At 34.9% G+C, this 21,103-nt stretch overlaps 3 protein-coding genes across 5 annotated transcripts in view; all 3 read left to right on the plus strand.

Moving 5' to 3' along the window:
* The first annotated feature begins 249 nt into the window (after positions 1–249).
* On the plus strand, positions 250–9,787 carry LOC137028715 (uncharacterized). 3 transcript variants are annotated; one of them, XR_010896192.1, is made up of 12 exons: positions 257–677; positions 963–1,011; positions 1,185–1,526; positions 1,614–1,907; positions 1,990–2,070; positions 2,481–5,749; positions 6,244–6,292; positions 6,423–6,576; positions 6,680–6,776; positions 6,886–7,194; positions 7,303–7,386; positions 9,367–9,787. XR_010896192.1 is itself a non-coding variant. In XM_067397866.1 (11 exons), exons 6-11 carry the CDS (start codon positions 5,714–5,716, stop codon positions 9,522–9,524), a joined length of 990 nt encoding a protein of 329 aa, XP_067253967.1. In that variant the 5' UTR covers positions 250–677; positions 963–1,011; positions 1,185–1,526; positions 1,614–1,907; positions 1,990–2,070; positions 2,481–5,713; the 3' UTR covers positions 9,525–9,787. The 3 variants fall into 3 exon arrangements, 1 of the variants encoding a protein (XP_067253967.1); XM_067397866.1 differs by having other exon boundaries at positions 250–677; positions 6,423–6,776; XR_010896191.1 differs by lacking the exon at positions 6,244–6,292 and having other exon boundaries at positions 6,423–6,776.
* Positions 9,788–11,752: 1,965 nt separating this feature from the next.
* btg3 (B-cell translocation gene 3) lies at positions 11,753–15,929 on the plus strand. The gene is made up of 5 exons (XM_067397869.1): positions 11,753–11,861; positions 12,758–12,964; positions 13,094–13,231; positions 13,312–13,513; positions 15,264–15,929. The coding sequence occupies exons 2-5, from the start codon at positions 12,792–12,794 to the stop codon at positions 15,474–15,476; spliced, it is 726 nt and encodes a 241-aa protein (XP_067253970.1). The 5' UTR covers positions 11,753–11,861; positions 12,758–12,791; the 3' UTR covers positions 15,477–15,929.
* A 1,637-nt stretch (positions 15,930–17,566) lies between these two features.
* Positions 17,567–21,103, plus strand: part of cltca (clathrin, heavy chain a (Hc)) — a 38,874-nt gene continuing 35,337 nt past the window's right edge. Inside the window, exon 1 of the mRNA XM_067397868.1 lies at positions 17,567–17,868. Within this exon, the coding sequence (XP_067253969.1) occupies positions 17,827–17,868 (42 nt within the window). The 5' untranslated portion in view covers positions 17,567–17,826. The remainder of the gene's footprint in view (positions 17,869–21,103) is intronic.

A 21,103-nucleotide genomic window follows, 5' to 3' on the forward strand; every position in this document is an offset into this window, starting at 1 on the left:
AAAAATGTTTTGCGTCAAAGCCGCTCTACTGTCAAAACAAACTGTTGCTATCTCACACGATCTAGGCACTGATGAACTTGCAGTGGGTTGCAGTGAAAAATGCAAAACCCCCAGTTCTCACTTGGAATAATGGTCTTTGAACAAAGTTAACTTCAGTGCTAAGTAAATACCAGTGGGTGCGTCATAGGCCTGAAACTAAATTTTCCAGTCCTGCCTAGTGTTTGTGGTTGACAAGTATGAAGATATGATGCAAACTGTTTACATCCTTTTTTCACACTCTCGGCTAACAAGCAGATTTAGAGTATAAAATTAAAATAAAATAAATAAATTAAACCAATTTACATCTCTATATTACTCTCTGTTGGTGGTTGAAAATGGGACAAACAGTCCTGATTTTGTTTGTAAGATTTTGTTTGGTTAGTTGTGTTCTTCTTATTTGTTTTGATTATTTTTTGTCTAGTACCATGATTGTAGTCATTTTCTCTTTTTAAAACATTTGATAAAGTATACAAGGAATTTGACGGGATCCAGATCACGTATTGCTGACTACTGACTACTAACTTTTTGCATTACATAAAGAGGAAATCACAACCTCAGCCCAGTTTTAGCATGAGGCACTTCAGCAAAACACATTGAGACAGCAGCCACAAGCAACATTTTCCCAGGAAAGAGGGATGGTGAGTGTGTGTGTGATATTCTTATGACGATATGTGAAAATTATTTTTAGATCTAAAATAATATAATGTGTTTAAAAAGCAGGTTTAATCTTTCTTTTGTTTTTGTTACAATGGAAAAAATGCTATCACTTTATGCAAAAAAGTAAACATTTTCAAAAATCGTTGCTTGTTAAATTTCAGTGTCTTAACCAATTCAAAATATGCTGCTCTGAATCCTATCTCTTAATACGTAAGATCTTTGTTGAAATTATGATATTTCTGTTTAATGTGTAAACTTTTTTGCAGCGTTTCTCTCTGATCTGTTGTGGGTGGATGCTGCTGTCTTCAGTTTTCGGTAATAGACATTGCATTAAATATCATCTAACTAAAGAGATCACAATGTATCATCAAGTACTTGATGTTAAATCTATCATAAATTTTGTGCCTCAGCAAATTACACAGGAAGCACCTGCGTGTGCAACGAGAAAGCGTGAGAAATTCAAGTTGTTGCTGGTCTTTGTTTTTCAGCTTTTGGCAATGCGGCAGTAAATCACACTACAACTTTATTTGTCAGCCATGGACATTCTACTAAAATTAGCTGCAACTACAGACGAACAAATGACACACAAATCATGAGAGTGCAGCTTGAAACTTTAAATCATACACTGTGTTCGTATTTATGTGTGGATTCATGGAAAAAACAAGATTGTAAAGATCACATCAGATTCATATGGATTAATAAGACTATGGAAATATCTTTTGAGCTATTAAATTTGAAAATTCAGGATACCAGCACATACACCTGTACTGTGAAGAGGATTGCTAAACCACCTGAAGAGGATCTGGGAATAGAAAGAGTTCAAGTTATTGGTAAATATACTTTTTTGTAATCAGATAGATCGATAGATAGATAGATTGATTGTAATAATATTTTTTTAATTCCTCCATTATTTGCAGTACGTCCCATCTTGTCCCTATCCTGTGTGAAGAGGCCTGATGGATCTCCCATGATTCTGTGCTCTGTGGGATTTTACCACGATTCTCTTGAACAGCTGTGGATCAGAGATGGAGACGTCCTCAACAGTTCATACTCAAACAAATCATTCAATGGATTCTTTACTCAGAAATCATACCTTATACTGCCGCCACAAACCTTCGCTGACACAATCTACTCCTGCTGGGTAAACCACTCGTCATTAAACAAACCACTTGTGGCCAGTTTATCAAGCTCTGTCTGCTATGAAAGAGGAGGTAAGTTCTGAGACATTGTGTATTTCTTATTTAAATGTGTTACATGTATTTATGAGGCCTTGGGAATTATTCTGTCTTGTAGGTGTAACTGTGAATGTGGTGATTATCGTCTCTTCGATGTTGGCTGTCTTTTTGATCATTGCAGTCATGTGTAAATGTTACAGTAAGTCTCACTGTTCATCCTAAAAGTCAAATTTTGTTTTAAATGTCATTCTGAAATGGAAACTTTTTTTTTTTTTTGCAAACGCAAGACTGTTGAAAGTGTTTCAATCAGAATATCTTCATATTAATTACAAGCAAAATGTCATTAGGCATCATTTCATGTAATGTTATCGCATAATTATAAAAAAGTAACATTATACCCCAGCAGTCACAGTGAGTCACAAATACCATGCTTAGTATCAGTTCTTGGTTTTATTGGTGAAACCTTAATGACCTCAGTCGTCTAATCTGATAATGACCACAAATCTACAGATATTGTTCTATTTTTAAGTAATAGAGTGTTAATTTTCCCTTGCATGTAATTCAGACTTTCATCACAATGACTGAATAAATGTTTTAATGATCTTCCAGGAGGAGCAGGTCAGCGGTCTGTGTCTCCTGTAGGAGTGAGTTTCACACCTGAGCCTGTCCTCCATGCTCACCTGCAGACTGAGATGTTGTATTCAACACTGGGTAACCATCATCCAGTTCCATGCAGCCCTGTTGGAGTCCGCTCATCTCCACAATGAACACTGAATGAAGACATTTTACAATGACAGATCTCTGTGTATTCACTATAGTAAAATTATACAACAGTAGTTGTACAACAGTAGTTCCAATTTGATTGGCCAAGTATAGCGATCCAAAAGTGCATTAGTTGAAGAGATTCGGTGAGTCTTCCAGCAGGTTACATTGATACGTCAGGCAACAATGTTTTTTTTTATAAACAAGTTGTCATGTATTCAACTGATCATGCATTCAACTTATTTGTTTAGAAACACTGAATCATTCTGGAATGAAACATGCTAGTCTTTGAATCATTCACTCAACCAAGTGATTAAAATAACTGATTCAATTAACAACAAGACAAGTGGTTGTTATTAAAAGTGAGGCAGTGAATTCACTTAATGGATTTGTTCAAACATGATTCATTCAGGAACAAAACAAGTGACTCTTTATGGGTGATTAATTGAATCATTCATTTAACCTTTTTGTTCAAAAAACAGTGATTCATTCAGATACTTAAAGGGTTAGTTCACCCCAAAATGAAAATTCTGTCATTAATTACTCACCCTCATGTCGTTCCAAACTCATATGAATTTTGTTCATCGTTCAAGATCTTTTTGATGAAATCTGAGAGCTTTCTGTCCCTCCATAGACAGCTATGCAACTACCACTTTGACACTTTAAAAAGATTATAAAGAAATTGGAAAAATTCCAATTTCCAAATTGTAAATTGAATGGTTTAGTCCAAATTTTCTGAAGAGACTCAATCGCTTTTTATTATAAAAAGATTTAATTTAGGCTTTACTCACATGTAAACATTGATCAGCAAACATAAACAGAAGCTCAACCGAACATGAATAACGCACAAGAACAAACCTCTTCCGGAAGCTCAAACGTGCTGCGTAATACACAAGACATGAGAATGAACCACATTGGATCTCGCAGCATGTTTGAGCTTCCGGAAGAGGTTTTACATTAAAAAAATAAATAAATCTTCATTTGTGTTTGAAGATGAACGAAAGTTTTTTACGGGTTTGGAATGGCATGAGGATGAGTAATTAATGACAAAACTTTCACTTTGGGGTGAGCTAACCCTATTGTATAACTAATGTATTGTTTATTAAGCGAAAGCAAACATTGCAATTGTGCAGTTTACAGCATACACTGTAAAAAATTACCGGGATTTTAACAGTAAAAGACTGTAAAAATGGTGCGGTGAAAAACTGTCAATTGGTTTACAGAAAGTTTCCGTACTATACGGTGAATAACTGTAATAGATCTAACTGTACATTTAATGTAATTTTACGGTAAAATACCGTTAAATTCACAGTTTTTGGAAGTGAAAAATAACAATTCATACAAAATTAACATTATATCAGTTAATGAAATACGCTATTTTACCGTAAATTTAACACATTTTTTTTTATGTTGCTACTGTATTTTTTACGGTAAAGTTCTGGCAACAACAGCTGCCGGTTTTTTACCGTAAATTTTACTGGTATTTTTTTTCAGTGTAGCTCTGATTATCTGCAACTGCTTTACTACTTCTCATTTTCTGCAGTGTTCATTCAATCAGTCTGTAGACTTTGGGAAGTCTGTGTTGGCAAATTTCACAGAAAATCGCATAGTGTATGATGGGATTCAGACTATGATTCCATCCAGTCAGAGGAAACATGGTTGATATTTTGAGCCGATTTCAGAACACATTATTGTCATGCAGCTACTAGCAGCAGGCGTTCACGGCATGTCGTAATTTCGAGATGACAACACATGATGTTGTTCACATCGTCGGACTGGGAATTTTGCATTTCTATGGCAACACTATTAATGTCTAAATAAATCCAGCAGTCAGGTGGTGCTGCGGTACTTGGTACAAGTAGCAGCTCTCAGAAAGTTGAAATTGCGAGCTCTACGCAGACGTGAAAGCGTTTTTGAAATCTCATAATTACTCATAATGGCGTGAACATACCGTGTGGTCCTCTGTCATTTACAGTACTCTTCTCTTCTGAGTTCTCTTCTCCACATGAGGGCGGAAAAAACTGTCACTTACATGAGATAACAGTAATAGCAAACCACAACAATTCAGCGATTTAATCAAGTCCTGCCCTACATTTTTCTTATTTTAAGAAGCCGTGTCACTTAGGGAAGAAAAGACTATTGAAACTTCCATTTCATGGTGACTTTAAGACTAGGCTACCACCTTACCAAAACACAAACAAACTTAACATAGAGCAAAAACATTTCTTCACATCAATTACATGAATAAAAGGATGGCAAGCTTTAACATGCTAAACTAAACATTAAAAATAGCATTGCATATACACTCTTAGAAGAAAAGGTTCTATATAGAACCCCAAAGAACCTTTTTTTCTAAGAGTGTACTGTATAAATAAACAAAGAAAACTTCCTTTTCAACTGCAACTGAAACTTGTGTGGAACTGCAGTCAGTAATTCAGTTTGAATACGCAGTCAATGCACTGACTTTGTGAACTTTGTATAACATTTTTTATTTCATATCTACATTTTCACACATGACCTAAATGACAGCGTCCCTGCATTTCACGTGTATACAACCACAGTGTGGTTAAAATAACTAGACCTTACCGCCTCTTCAGAGCGTGAAGATGCTCTACAAAAGATGTCTTGGTGCAGACAGTTATGAGCAAATGAGGTCTGCAAGACATTTGGTTTAAACATTTAAGCTCCTTTGCACTTTTAGACATTGTCAGACAGCTAGGTCATGATGTTACTTCTCCATTGTAGCTTGGACAATGAGTAATGCCTCTTATATTGGTCCCCTCCAATCAGTGAAGGCCTTAAAAAAGGACATTGTGAATACATATCAACCTACTCTTTATTGTCATGTATATGTATATGTGTGTATATATATATATATATATATATATATATATTTTTTTTTTTTTTTTTTTATAAAGCTTTTGTTTATTTTTCTGTCTACAAATTAAGTGTTTTCTCAGATTGCCTCAGTCGGATTGGTTGAGCGTGTTTCTGACTTGACTAAATTTTTGTCTCCACCTCAAACCAACATCACTTCTTCATTTGCACCATCATGTGTTAGAACAGCCAGTACTTGCAAAATGCAAAAGAGGACGCAGTTTCCGTTATATGAAATGGTGAGAATATGGGATTTTCATGTTAAAATAATAATAAATCTATATGCAAAAATATTTTTTGTTGATGGTGAATTTCGTAAATAGATTGAACCAGCTATTGCTTTATGTTTTTCATTTAAATGTGATACATGGTTTGGTCAGTTTTGTGAAGCATAGCTATAGAGTAATTCATGTGATGTTTGTAGTATTTAAATGTATCACTTTTTTGAAAAGACTAGCTGCTTATATTCTTGAATGCTTAATTGGTCAATTGTGGCATTCTATGGTCAAATACATTTAAAACAAGCTGCCTCTTAGTTTTCGTGCTAGTTTCATTTTGTATCCTCTCATTTAACAATTTCAGTTCTAATCAATATTTCATATTTATTTATTTAACTAAGCACCTAAGCATGTAAGTCAAACAGTCATTATTGCAAACAAACCAAAAAAAAAAAAAAAAAATTCTTTAGTAGTCTAAATATGTATCACTGTATTTCTCTGTCTATTTTTAATAGATATCATCTAACTCTGTGACCACATTTGCACTGATGCTACTTTTTTCTGGTAATGAATCAAAATGTGAAAATTCTTTGCATTGACCCATCATGATGCAAAAATTACAATAAAGTTGTTGTTTTTTTAATATGACTTCAAATGCAAAACACAATTTTTATTGGGTGTCCTGTTTTTTCAGTTGTTATAGATGGACGTACAGAATTCAGTGGCACCTTAGTTCAGACCGTTGATCGAGGAAAGTCAGTCAATATCAGCTGTAACTACAAACCATCAAGTGACATTGAAAGTTTCACAGTGAAACTGGAAACTACCAATACAATATGCTCCGTAATGTATGTTAACAAATCATGGATAAATCACTCATGTAAAGCTCTATTTAGATTCATTTGGATTCCAGAGAGTGTTGAAATGTCATTTGAGGTGTCAAATCTGCAGATAATTGATACTGACATTTACAAATGTGTTGTGACAAGAAACATACCACCTCCTTATGTGCCTTTGAGAGAAGAAAGAACATTTGTTCAAGTGATTGGTAAGATTATTTTGACTAGAATCAGAAATCATAGTGACATGAGTGTAGATATTATATAATATATCTGCTCAATAAGCATTTTTTCTAATAACTCTTTTATTTATTATAGCACACCCCAACGTGTCTGTTTCACACGTAAGAGCATCAGATGGATTTCATGAAATTCTTTGCCGCTCTGAGGGGTTTTACCCCTCTTCTCTGGAGCTGGTGTGGATGAGAAATGAAGGATTTCAGAACATCTCTCACACATACAACATTAACAAAACCAACCCAGATGGATCATACACCCTCCATTCATATTTGAATGTGTCTGACTGTACAAACTACTCGTGTTGGGTAAATCACTCATCCCTGAGCCAACCAATGATTCTCCACCTGTCTCCTGCTGACTGTTATGAGAACAGAGAGAGCTTTAGAGGTATTACACATTACATACATTACCTCTGTATTACATATTTTTTCAATTTACAGCACATAATAGCAATAATTTTGTTATGTAATTCTGCTCAATATCCCTCTTTTGTAGATAAAATTACATGGATGACTCTGGTGACTAGTGTGCTGCTGATTTTCGCAATACTGATTATGACAGTCGTGTGTGAGCGTTTCAGTGAGTAATATTTGATCTTCAAAACTTATTGTCTGTTCCTATCAATTTAAATCTCAGTAACAACTCTCTTGGTATGGAATCTTTACCACAGAATAATGATATTAGTGAAATCTAACAAACAAACAAGTGCATGAAAGAATAGTAAAGTTTCCATATCCCTTCATATGTTCAGTAATTTGGTGCGGGATTTACATTGAAACAAGTTTCAATAAGAAATTGCTCTTAAAAAAAAAAAAATAAAAAGCATAACTATTAAAATCACATTTTCTTGTAAAACATACTCCAATAACACAGCCCTGCATCTTGAAAAAAAGAGCATTTTGATTTGCTGTTTTGCTTGAATTAATTTCTGCTGATTTGCAAAATAAGTCCTAATATTATCTAATTTGATGATGCTGAGTTCAAAAATATCAATACTTTTTATCACATACAATTTACAGTTTTTATCCAAATTTTTCACAATAATGATTTTTTAATTTATATGTATAAATTATATACTTTAATGCTTTAATGCACTTATCAAAATAATTAAAGCAGGCAAATGTCAAAACTTTGTTTCATTTAGGAGTGGAAATAATAATAATACTAAATACTAATAACGGAAAAGTTTTTCCTTTACATTTTTCACGTACAGACAACAACATTGTCAAAACGATCCCCATTGATCCACAGATCCGTGAAAACGACTGAAAATGTTGTATTATGCATGCCAGGCCAGTAGTTGGCAGCTTCACTTTTTAAAGAAACACAAAATACGCATGATGTCACCATTTTCACAAATTCACAACGATAACAGCATTGTTTAAAAAAGAAAATAGCATTTTGAAACCCGTATTCAAAAATTTGCATTTTCAGGCCCCTAAAATGCTGTTGTTGCAAGGCCAAAATGCATAAATTGTTTTCCATTTTAAGTTGATAATGGTATGTATAAATGGTCGCTAAGTGATAGCTCTTCAACTTACAATAATACAGTTCTTTACTTTACAAGTGGTTGTTGAAAACAAAAATGCTACAAAATGCACATCATATTTCATATTAAAGGTGCTACAGAGGATGTTTTGTTTTATACATTTTTGCAATATTACTTGAAACTGTCTTTACTAATTGATAAAAGACTATTTATTAGGTGCACTGAAAGGAATAATATTAATATACATCATCTGTGCACGAGGTAGGGCCTTAAAAACATCAGCCAATAGCGTAATGATCGCGTAAACAGGAGACAGGAGTAACAACTGCAGATTATGAGTTACCTGCGGTAAGTCCGACATAATGAATCCACTAACACGACACAGTGAATGCCGGTGGTAAACACTCGTGTTCCAATACTTGTGCACGAGTTTTGGGAGGCGTTCCCTTGAAATGAGCTATGAAGGAGGGGGGGCTGTTCTTACGCATGAGCTCATTTCAAAAACTCACTAACGGTCTTTGGTTTCTCAGTCGACAAAAAGATCCTCTGTAGCACCTTTAAGTTTGACAGTCTAGAGTAAAATAAGCACTGTCTTTGTAATTAGCACCCCAAAATGAATACATTTGTACTAGATTTCTTTCAGCAAATATGATGCAGGGTGTTGTAATATTTTTTACAACGTATAATGTAACACACCCGAGTAATGACAATGACTCACAAATGTGACGAAACCACGGTTCTTTACTGTGATTCAAATTGAAATGACCAAAACATGAACAGTTTATCAGATGATTTTTACTCACGCACATGATCTTACATTAAGTGAAACATGCATACGCCTCCTACCTTATTGGCCCCCTAGCTGTTCACAGTATGAATATCAGAAGTAGTCTTGTTTTACAGGTTGTGTGTTTCTTCATGAATCCATTTTAAGAAAATAAAAATGACATTTTATACAGAATATAAACATGAAAACAAAATTTGTTTTTAACAAAAAGGGGGAAGAAGATGACTCCTCTTATGCATTGCTTTTTGACCCATAATAGCAATCAGTTCTCATGTTCTTCCAGAAAGAGCACGTCGGCGGTCTGAGTCTGCTGTAAGAGTGAGTGTCACATCTGAGCCTACCCTCCACTCTCACCTGCAGGCTGAGATAGTGTATTCAACACTGGGTGACCATCATCCAGTTCCATGCAGCCCTGTTGGAGTCCGCTCATTTCCACAATAAACACCAAATGAATACCTTTTACAATGATCGCTTGATCCATGTCTATATCATTCACTGAGAAGATGACAACTTGTGTATGTAATATAGTTATATGTTTTATATTTCTGTTTTTTTTTTTTTTTTTTCTTCACTTAACATTTTGATTGTATATATGTGTGCTGACAAAATATATGACACTGAAAATACAATGAGGCCTCTGTTATTTGCAACTTAAAAACTTAATGAAATTGTTTGCTAAGTGCAGTTTTCTTCCTGTGTTGACGTACGACCTATTTAAATAATTATTAATAAATAGTTAATTCTTTATTTGTCACATGTTCTGCTTTTGCACCTTTTTCCGTGACCTACATCCACCTTGCCTGTAAACACTGCGTGGTTAAAATAACCAGACCGCTTCATTTTCTCAGTTCAGCTGCTCAGTCAGATCATGAAGCTGATGCTCTAAAAAGAGTCTTGTTTGAGACAAATATAAGCAAATAAGGTGCACAGGACATTTGGTTTCACTATTTAAACTTCTATGCACTTTTTTTTTTTTTTTTTTTAGAAATTGTCACTCAGCTGCAGGTCATAATGTTTCTTCTTCAGCTAAACCCTGAGTTGTTTTCAGAGCCTTGCAACACTATTATACTGGTGTCGTCCAATCAATGAAGGCCTGAAAGAAAGAAAAACAGTTGTGATTGGCTGCTCGCTAGATGAATACTGATCAACAAAACAAAACTCTGCACTCAGTATTCAGTAGTCTGTATCTGTATTAAGCACCCAGGGAGTGATTTAATTTATTTCTCTTACACATATACACTAATTGTGTATTATCTAAGGCTGCCACAGTTGGATTGGTTGAACTCATTTCTGACTTGACTAAAATTACACCACGACTGCAGGCCAACATCACTTCTTCATTTGCAATGCTATTACTTATAACAGTCAGTACCTGAGAAATGTCTCTCACACATACAACATTAACAAAACCAACCCAGATGGGTCAGTCACCCTCCATTCATATTTGAATGTATCTGACTGTACAAACTACTTGTGTTGGGTAAATCACTCATCCCTGAGCCAACCAATGTCTCCTGCTGACTGTTATGAGAACAGAGAGAGGTTTAGAGGTATTACACATTACATACATACATATTTTTATTCTGTCAAATTTGGATCGCTTTGTTCATCTCTGCACTGCTAACTCCTGATCACCGCGTTAATGTGTGAGTATGTCACTGAGTTTAAAATATGATCTTATCTCCAACACAACCTCTTCCCCATGTTTTCATCAATACGAACATCAATGATGAGAATTTTTTGCATCAATAATGTTCTCAAGGTTGTCCATGGAGATCCTGTCAACAGCCTGTAGAGGTCAGTGTTGCGTCTGACCTTATCCTGCACCCTGACCTGAAGACTGAGAGCTGCTGTATTCAGTACAGAGTGATCTTCATCCAGCTAACAGTCACCTCCACAAAACCCATTATTATTTTTAATATTATTATTACTAGAATATTATTCCAGTGAGCCATGTATAACCTGATTTGTGTAATTTTGTTTTTTATTTTTATTTTAAAGCAACATTGATTTATTGATCTGATTTTACCTGGAGTGGAGTAAATTCAATATCCCCTATACACAAAACCCTGCGTCATGTTTTTATCCATGCAGTCCAGGTTGCAATATTATTCTGTCCTTGTGGTATGAAGTGAAGTGAGAGTAGCTACATCCTGATATGTATTTCCTGTTGACAAGATGTGCCACCTCAGTTTAGCATTAAGGTGGATACCCTGATATAGATATTTCCTGCTGAAAACATGTGCTTCTCATGTTAAAATTAAAGGTATACTCTTTCTGAGTGGATAGGTCAATTATTCAAAACACAGACACCCTATCACAATTCATCAAGCACTTTGCAAACTATAACATGACTTTGCAAGCTAGAGGGCGCCATTGTCCAACTTATAAAACTGCTCAGAGTTCTCATTGAAGTGAAGTGACAGGACACTAGTCTTTACTTTATCATTCCTGTTCCCAAAATTAAAAATAAATAAATCAAATATTGCATATTTATTTTGATTAATCTGAATACTTTGTTTGGTTGGTGAAATCTACAGAGTAAAACCCTTCTAAACCCGCACCTATTTATTTGTGTGATCGGCTCTTCTCCACCCTCTGCCAAAATCGATGAATCTTTCGTTTCATGACTCAAAAGAATCGACTCCTGAATCGCTTCCTCTGAGCATGCGCACAAGACAAAGTCACGTCATCGTATTCGCGCGGAGCAGCAGATCTGGAAGTGTCTAGTGCGCCAGGCAGCAGGAGTTGTCCACATGTGGATGAAAGGAAAACAAGGTCAGTATATCTTGTTTGTAGTAATGTAGCGAATTCGTATATAAGTAATATGTTTATAAGCTCCAAATATTACATTAAAAATAATTTTAAAAATAAATAGTTTTAAAGGAAACTCAGAAAAGCCAACTGAAAATGGAATCGAGGCCACGTTAACTTCGGCTAGGCTAGCTAGTTTCAGTTTGTAATAATTATTTTAATATTTATTAAATATGGAAATGGAGTATAGTTTTAATATGCCTTTTAAATAAGACCGCTGCGGTTAGCTCGTGTTACTTATTAAATTCCAGTTGGGAAAGCGAAACAAATTTTACCTCTGGTACTAACAGTCTTCCAAATAAGCTTTTGTATAATGAGCAATAACCATTAATACGTTTTTTTTTTTTTTTTTAATATATATATATATATATATATATATATGACGTTTATTATGCACACTTGTTTTATATTTAAAAGTATACAATAATTATGAAAATGTAATTCAGTTTAAAAAATAAGATTGATAGTGTTTTTATATATACTGGTGATGTTAAGGTCCTTCGATTAATGGTCATTTCTGTCATGGTCTTGTTTTTCAAACGGTCGTGATGTATTAGCGCGCCATCCTGCTGTTCTGTCCCGCCGTCTGACCAACCAGCTTTATGTTAATCACTTGTTGTAGTGCTCTCTAGGGTTTGTGTCCATAGACAGCCAAGATCTTAGGAGCTTACGATTCTGGTACATGCGTAGATTGATGTTTTTGATGTTTATTATTATTTATGGCTGCATTTCTTTAATTAAAAGTCATGTTTTGGTTAATTTATTTTGTATTATACAATAATATTCATGAGAATGCATTAATATCACAGTGTTGTTGTGGTATTTATGTTGTATTTATTAGTCTGTATTTGCATTCACAGAAGTTGGACCTGAATTTCAGCTAAACAGCTAACAATGAAGAAAGAAATAGCAGCGGTTGTATTTTTCCTGAAGCGGTTGATAAAGAAGGCTGAGAAGTTGGATGCCGATAAGGTGGACCTGTTTGTGGAGCGGTTAACTGTAGCATTACAGGAGAAGTACAAGGGTCATTGGTATCCAGACAACCCCAGCAAGGGCCAAGCATTCAGGTGCCTCGGTCTGATAAGCAGTACATCTTAAAGACGGAGATCTCATGTTCTTTAGATTTACAGCTAGTCAGAACAGGATGCATGTGATGCTTCACATGTTAAAATGAGCTATAAATGTATCCTGTGTAGGTGCATCAGAGTGAACCGCTTCCATAAAGAGGATGCTGAATTGTTCCGAGCATGTGCTGAGAGTGGAGTGCAGTACAAAGACCTTGGTCTGCCTAAGGAGCTCACGCTTTGGGTTGACCCTGGAGAGGTGTGCTGTAGGTGAGTTTTTCTACTTTACAACTGTATGTTGCTCTGCTGGTTTGTTTTTGGACAAATCTTTACTTCTGAAATGGCTGCAGGTATGGCGAGAGGAATCATGGTTTCACTGTGGCCACCTTCTCAAGTGATGACGATGATGATAAAGAGGATGTGACAAAGAAGGTGACGAGCGCTGTAGAGAGGGTCACGTCGGATTACCACTCCGGATCTTCCTCGGATGAGGACACCAGCTGCAGAGAGCCCCAGTACACCCCACCTTTCCACAACCACTCTCCATACCAGGTACAATGTCCTAAATGTATTTGTATTGCCTTTATTGCCAAAGGCATAGTACTGTTCAAAAGTTTGGGGTTGGTATGAATTTTTTTTTTTTTTTTTTTTTTCTGTTTCTAAAAGTAGTGTCTTCTGCTTACCAAGTGACATTTATTTGATCAAAAAGTAATATTATGAAACATTATATTATTATAATTTAAAATACGTTTTTGTTATAATATTTAAAAATGTAATTTATTCCTATGGTGGCTAAGCTGAATTTTTAGCATCATTACTCTCGTTTTCAGTGCTGATTTGGTGCTCAAGAACATTTCTTATAATTTTCAGTGTTAAACAGCTTTGCTTAAAGGGATAGCTCACCCAAAAATGGAAATTCTGTCATATATTACTCACCTTCACCTTTGTAATACAAATTAAGATATTTTTAAATTTTATTAAATCTGAGAGCTTTCTGGTCCTCCATAGACAGCTATGCGACTGACACTTTGACTCTTCAAAAAGTTCACAAAGAGATTGTAAAACTAATCCATATGAATTGAGCGGTTTAGTCCAAATTTTCTGAAGAGACACGATCACTTTATATGATGAACAGATTGAATTTAGGCTTTTATTCACATATAGACATTCATCAACTCACACATCAGTTGTGGTAAACAGAAGCTCAAGCATGTTTGCTTGACGTGCAAGAACAAATGAGGTTCATTCTGGTGTTACATGGCATGTTTGAGCTTCAGGAAGAGGTTTGTTCCTGTGCTTTAAACAAGTTTAGTTGAGCTTTTATGTTTGATCAGCGATGTTTATGTTTATATGTGAATAAAAGCCTAAATTAAATCTGTCCATCATATAAAGCGGTCGAGTCTCTTCAGAAAATTTTGACTAAACCACTCAATTCACATGGATTAGTTTTACGATCTCTTTATGAACTTTTTGAAGCGTCAAAGTGGTAATCACATAGCTGTATTTAGAGGGACAGAAATTTCATCAAAAAGATCTTCATTTGTGTTCCGAAGATGAACGAAAGTTTTACTGGTTTGTAACAACATGAGGGTTAGTAATTAATGACAGAATTTTCATTTTTGGGTGAAATAACCCTTTAATATTTTGGTGGAAACTTTAGTTTGTCAGGGTTCTTATAAACAAAGTCCAAAAGAACAGCATTTATTTGAAATAGAAATCTTTTGTAACATCATAAATATTATCAATTTAAAGTATCCTTGCATTTAAAAAAAAAAAATCAACTGATTCCACACTTCAATGATATTGTATGGTTATTACATTTTTTATGGACTGACTGTCTTGCAGCAGTTTTATTTAGAAATGCCATTTAAGGGCTAGTTCACTCAAAAATGAAAATTGTCATCATTTACTCACCCTCATGTTGTTCCACACCTCTATGAGTTTGTTTCTTCTGTTGAACACAAATTAAGGTCTTTTAAAGAATGTTGGTAATCAAACAGTTGACGGTAGCCAATGATTTCCATAGTATTTTTTCCTACTATGGAAGTCAATGGCTACCGTCAACTGTTTGATTACCAACATTCTTTAAAAGACCTTCATTTGTGTTCTGAAGAAGAACGAAAGTCTTACGGGTTTTGAACAACATAAGGGTGAGTGAATGGTGACAGAATTTTCATTTTTGGGTGAACTATCCCTGTGAAATATGTTTTTAAAAAGGTTTCATCTGGAAATCGGTGAAATACAATGCACATGTATGTACCATTTCTATCAATTTCTTCTTACACCTCTTTCTTTTGTAAAGCTTATATATGCCAGTGCCCCAGTATGGAATCCTCTACCAAGAAAGAAATTTGGCCCAGGGAAAGGGCATTACCCTCAGCGGCCACACTACATGATCCGCCCCCCTTGCAGACCCAACCATTCCTTTAAACCGCACAGCTGGGTCCAGCAGGGTTATCGCAGCAAGCACGGCTACTGGGGCAGCCCTTCCAACTTTGTACACCAGCTTCAGTAACCACTGTTACTACAGTATGTTAGTTCATTGGTGTCAATGTGAGGGGTGTTCTATTGAAAAGGTTTTTTTGAAGTTACCACTAAGATGACTGACCAAATTTTTTAAAAGTGTATTTTTGTAGTTGTCACTGTTTTTTGAATTTGTGACTGGTCTATTTTTTAAAGAAAGATAACAGTAACTGTTTGCACTTTAGATTATTTGTAATAGAACGTGTATAAGGTAAACTTCGTATATATTGGATTAGGAATTTCAAGTATTTCAATTTTTATGGTAATGGAGATATGTACTGTATTTATGTTATATGGGATCATTTGGTAACACTTTACATCATGTTTTTGTCATAGTTTCAGTGACCAAATGTTTTATTTATTCACAGTAAAGTATTATGTATTGCATAGACCACTTAAATTATGGATAACAATAAAAAAAACATTTTCAAGTAATACAAATTGGTTTTGATTATTTGATGTTACTTTTGTTTTTGTAGTTTTGTTAGAAAAACACTAGGTGGCAGTACGGCATAGTATTTCACGTTTTCTTTAAATAGGGCACAGCCATCAAGGTCTTAGTGTACAATATCTTTGAGTTGTTTTTATTAAATAGCATAGAACCGCAATACTGTTTTATTGTATAGTTTTATTAGGCTCATTCTCTCAAGCAGTGCTTCTGTTTTGTGGTGTATGGAAATGTCATGGACACACAAGCAGTACAGATATGTGTGGGTTTTTTTTTTTTTATGATTCAGATCAACAAGTTCACTATGCTGGCCACACCTTCTTCTGAGCAGAGCAAACTGTTCACAAACTCTGACCAAATTTAAGAGGAAATGACTATAATTCATGGCTATCAGCCCCACCATTACAGACTCGAGAGGAATTGCTTAACAAATTCACTTCGCCTTTTTCCCACACCCTCGTCTGTTTCACATTACTATAGTGTGCATCCAATATGAACCAGGTGCTTGGGAAAATAGGTTGCTGTCACAGTGCATTGTTCATCTTTATTTGTGCTTCAAGTATATTTCATATTGTATCACCTTCCTTAATTTCATATTATAGTTTTGTAATGCATTTGTTCACTTTCTAAAATTATAAAGATGAAGAATTAATTGGTGGTTGATCGGTTTACAATTGCACATTTTGTATGTGGTGCATTTATACATTTATGGTAGATTAATGAACAATTTTGTGTGTGTGTGTGTATATATATATATATATATATATATATATATATATATAATATATATATATATATAATTTATTATTATTATTATTTTATATATATATAAATAATATACACGCACGCACACACAATTGATTGTATTTGACCTAAATGGGTAATATACTGTTTTTGCTTAGGCTTGCAAAAAATAGATGCACATATTGAAAATAATGAATACTAATATATATATATATATATATTAGTATAAATCTCCATAACCTCCAACCTCGTTTTTTAAAGCTAGCGTTAACGTTACCTGATTAGCAAATGAATCATTCTTTTGAGTCGGTTCTTTTCTAAAAATTGCTCAAATCGTTCGGCAAACAGAAACAGATCGAGATTCAGTTTGAATGATTCGGACAGATCTCTCGCACACTGAATCGTTCGGAGCGGTTTTCACTCAGTAAAACATGATAAACATTGAACACAAAGAACAAAAGAGCGATTTATGTACAATCAATAGAGACCACACCTGCAAATGAAGCCTATTGTTAAATTGCATGTGACGAAGAATATCTTTATTAAGTTTATTAAAACGACTCGCAGGCTACTGTTCTCAGTGCTGATGAAACGCCCCTGCTGTAATATACAAATAAGACATAAGAAGAAATAATATCGGAACTGACGTCAATTCACGAGGACGAATGATGTGGCAAAAAGCAAAGGGCGATTCGCAAAGAACTAGTACCCTCAGCCTTTACGCTAAAACGTATTTTAGTACGTTCTTCCATGTAAAAAAAAAAATACTTATAACACATTCACAATATCCCTACATGTATTTTACTTGCGTTTTATTGTCAAACGGACAAAAATCCCTCTTCCCTACAATACTCGTATCCCTCCGCCTCCATTGAGATCTACGTCTCTTTCCGGTGCGTTTCTCCACCGGACGGGTTCCGCCGCCATTGCAGGTTTCTAGAGTTCCTCTCAGCGGCGGTTGACATTCTGGAGTTGAAGCGCCTCATTTACATTCAACGGGCGACTAGAGAAACCTAACACATTCCCGGTTCATCTGCCCCCCCAAAAAACACAAGACCACCTCCATTCATTCCCGGCTCTGGAGTAGTTTAGACTGGGCAGAGATAATAGCAGGAATTAGAGAGGAAAGCGAAGAGGAACCACCATCATCATGGCTCAAATCCTGCCCATCAGATTCCAGGAGCACCTGCAGGTAAGGACTTTGAAACATTTTCAAATGAGGTTCTCGTTTATTTTATTATGCGCCTGTAGTGAAAACATCAGTGTGTTTTTTTTAAATAAACAGACGTAGTAACCCATTCGCCGATGAATATGACCTCCCATCAGCAGCTGTAGTGAGTAGCAGTTAGCTTAGCTACTGGCGATGTTAACCAGCTGAATATTAAATACGGGTTGTGTCACAAAAAATACAAATCTAGTGACCTACCTTCTCAGACAGCCTTTTGGGCATAATTGTTCGATCATTCAAGAGGATTTGGCTAAGTCATTCGAATGTAGTGTATTAAAACTATAAATAATGTAGCTTGGAAAAGGTTTACGGCAGGAAGATTAAAGTGATTGTGTTGAGAATATATTGAGATTTGCAGTCAGAATGCTTATCTACACTAGTCAGTTGTCTTGGCCTCTGGTCGTGTCCTTGTGTGTGTATCATCTTCAGAGGAAAACTTGGACTCTTAATTAGTGAAATGAATCACTGTATAATAGAAAAGATTCAGTCTTGTTTTATACCCTATTTCCTGGAGTATTAATAAGACAGATTTTTGTTTGAGGTGTCGAGATTACCTGCTGCAGGTAGCAGGTGTAAAATGCCCCACCTATAAACGCGTGTGGTCCCATGATGCCTCTGCAACCGTTCGTTATTTTCACTGAACTCATACATTGCTTTGCTGTCACTTTTTATCTGTTTATACAATATCAGCTGAGGCTCTCAGTCACGTTACTGGCTTGGTGTAACTCATTTTGGTCACCAGTTATACTTGTAATACATCTTAAAACATTGTCTTTACAATTATAATGGACGTTTTGGATGTATTTTTGAATTTTTTTTGAGTGTATTGTTGCTTTGTGTCCTTGACATAGATCATATGACCAACAGTCCTACTGCTGGGTATATTTGGTATTGTTTAGCCTCATATTTGCACAGTGCCTTTAATGGCCTGTGTTTGTCATTTGTCATAGTTTTGTGTAATTGTCTACACCACAGCTTATTTTGGACTAGAACAACATGTTTAGACACAATTAGATGTCATTAATGTGGCAAACTTTGACGTACTATTGACTGATTATTTAATTCTCGAATGCAATTGTAGTATTTAACTGGCACCAAACAGGATTTTAACTCCAGGCTGACCAATTGAAAAGTCTGCCATTCAGTGTTGTTGTTATTGTTGTTACCTAAGCTAAAACTATTAAAATAGATTTAGTTAATTGAAATAAAGCTGAAATAAATTTAAAATGTAAATATTAGATTAAAAACTAAAAGAAAATAGTATTAGTACTTATTTAGGTTAGTGCCAAAATTACTAAAACTGAAATAAAATAAAATAGAAATATAAAAAAAAAATGAGTGAAAAAGACAGATGCACATAAAACTTATAAAACTTAAAGCTAATTTAAAATATAAAAAAATGCTAATTCAAAATTAATAATCATTGTAATAGTACATTATATTAAAATAACATTGCAGCCAATCAGATTAGAGCTTTATCAAGAAAATGTGTAGATGGTCTATGCACATTTGTCTTTTTTGTACTGAACATTTGGAATTATTTTCATGATTTATCACATTTTTTCTTTTGTCAAATCAAGTTAAATAATTAATGTGTTTCAGATAACATAATATTTTGAGTTCTGTTGATTTAAATCAATCGTCTTCATTGTATTAACTCAAAGTTTTAATTTCAATGAATTCAAAACTTTAAGGCAACCAGGTAACTTAATTATTTAAGTTAAAACAACCATTTTTTTTTTTTTTTTTACAGTGATATTATCAGTGGCAGAAGTTAATGTGTTTTTAGTTTAGGCATGCCATACTACATATCTTGTCAAAATTTGTCATATTTTGGGATACTGATCCCAAGCAGAGTAGTGCAAAGAGCATAATGGACCAAAAAGAGCCTGAAGCCCTTAGTTGGTATTTTCACTTCATGAAATGCAAATGTGGAACAGCATTTTTCCAGTGAAGTGCCAGCTAATGGTAAGAATACAACAGGAGTCAGTAGGAATAGAAAGATAGTATCATAAAGACAAAACCTGCTTGTGTAGTCCAAATCACATAGTAGAGCTGCTTATTTCGGTTTGCTGAAATCTCTAAGGCACAGCAATTAGATGCCAAATGAATAGTATAAAGATTGGTATGTTAATGACTTTTTCCATATACATCTTTGAGGCCGCATTTACATTACATTGACCCAATTACGATTTTTTTTCCTCCCATGTGGCACAGGTCAGATATGACCCACGAACATGTAAGCAGGAAAAAAAACACAAGAATTCCAATATTCTCAGATCATTCATAAGTGGAAATATATCTGATATTAACTGGGTATGTGCATACCACGTGTCTTTTTTTTTTTTCTTGGCCTTGAGAGACCAATGTTTTGCTGACCTTTAAAGATTGTATTATCATTTCTTCTGCATCAATTGCAAATTGTCTTTTTTTTTTCTCTTTATGGCCTAAGCTTACGATATCTGTAAAGAAGATGTGAGCTGGTTCTTAAAAAAAATTGGATATAGTCAACAAATCGGAATTGGGCATCAAGACCTGCAGTGTAAATGCGGCCCTAGTTTACTATATACCTTACTAAATGATTTCAGGTATAAAAGGTCAGTGTTGTCAAAAGTACCGACCGCTAGTCAGTAAAAATATGACGCTTTGAGATTATTAAACACCTCTGATTGGCCTTTGTATTCACAAGGTCATCAGATATGTCTGTGATTGGCTATAATGATCAATGCATGGGAGCGTTTGAAAGCACATAGAAGTGTTTGAATGCATTTTGGGAGCAGGAGCGTTTGAAAAGCAGGCATCTATCAGCGGACCTGTCTGATGATCGACACCTGCTTTCAAACTCTTCCATGTGTAAGCGCTCGGTGAAGAACATCATTGATGTCCATTACAACATGTTATTGAAGCATTGATCATTGTAGCCAATCGCAGACATATCTGATGAGCGCGTGACGAATCTGCTCAACAGCGCTCAAAGCATAATTTTTAAAATCTCAGTACCGACTTGGTATCGCGGTCCATAATTTTGACAACACTAAGGGCAGGTCTATATGTAAGTTGTTTTCAGAATTATCACTTTGCAGTTGTCTTACCTAAGCAAAGCAAACTAAAAACTACTTTCAATCGAATGAAATGTATAATATTCATTGAATGCTGGAAGCATGGCTGCACATTAGTTAAGCACATTAGCACTGCATAT

The sequence above is a fragment of the Chanodichthys erythropterus genome, chromosome 10 (assembly GCF_024489055.1).
Source record: "Chanodichthys erythropterus isolate Z2021 chromosome 10, ASM2448905v1, whole genome shotgun sequence".
NCBI lineage: Eukaryota > Metazoa > Chordata > Actinopteri > Cypriniformes > Xenocyprididae > Chanodichthys > Chanodichthys erythropterus.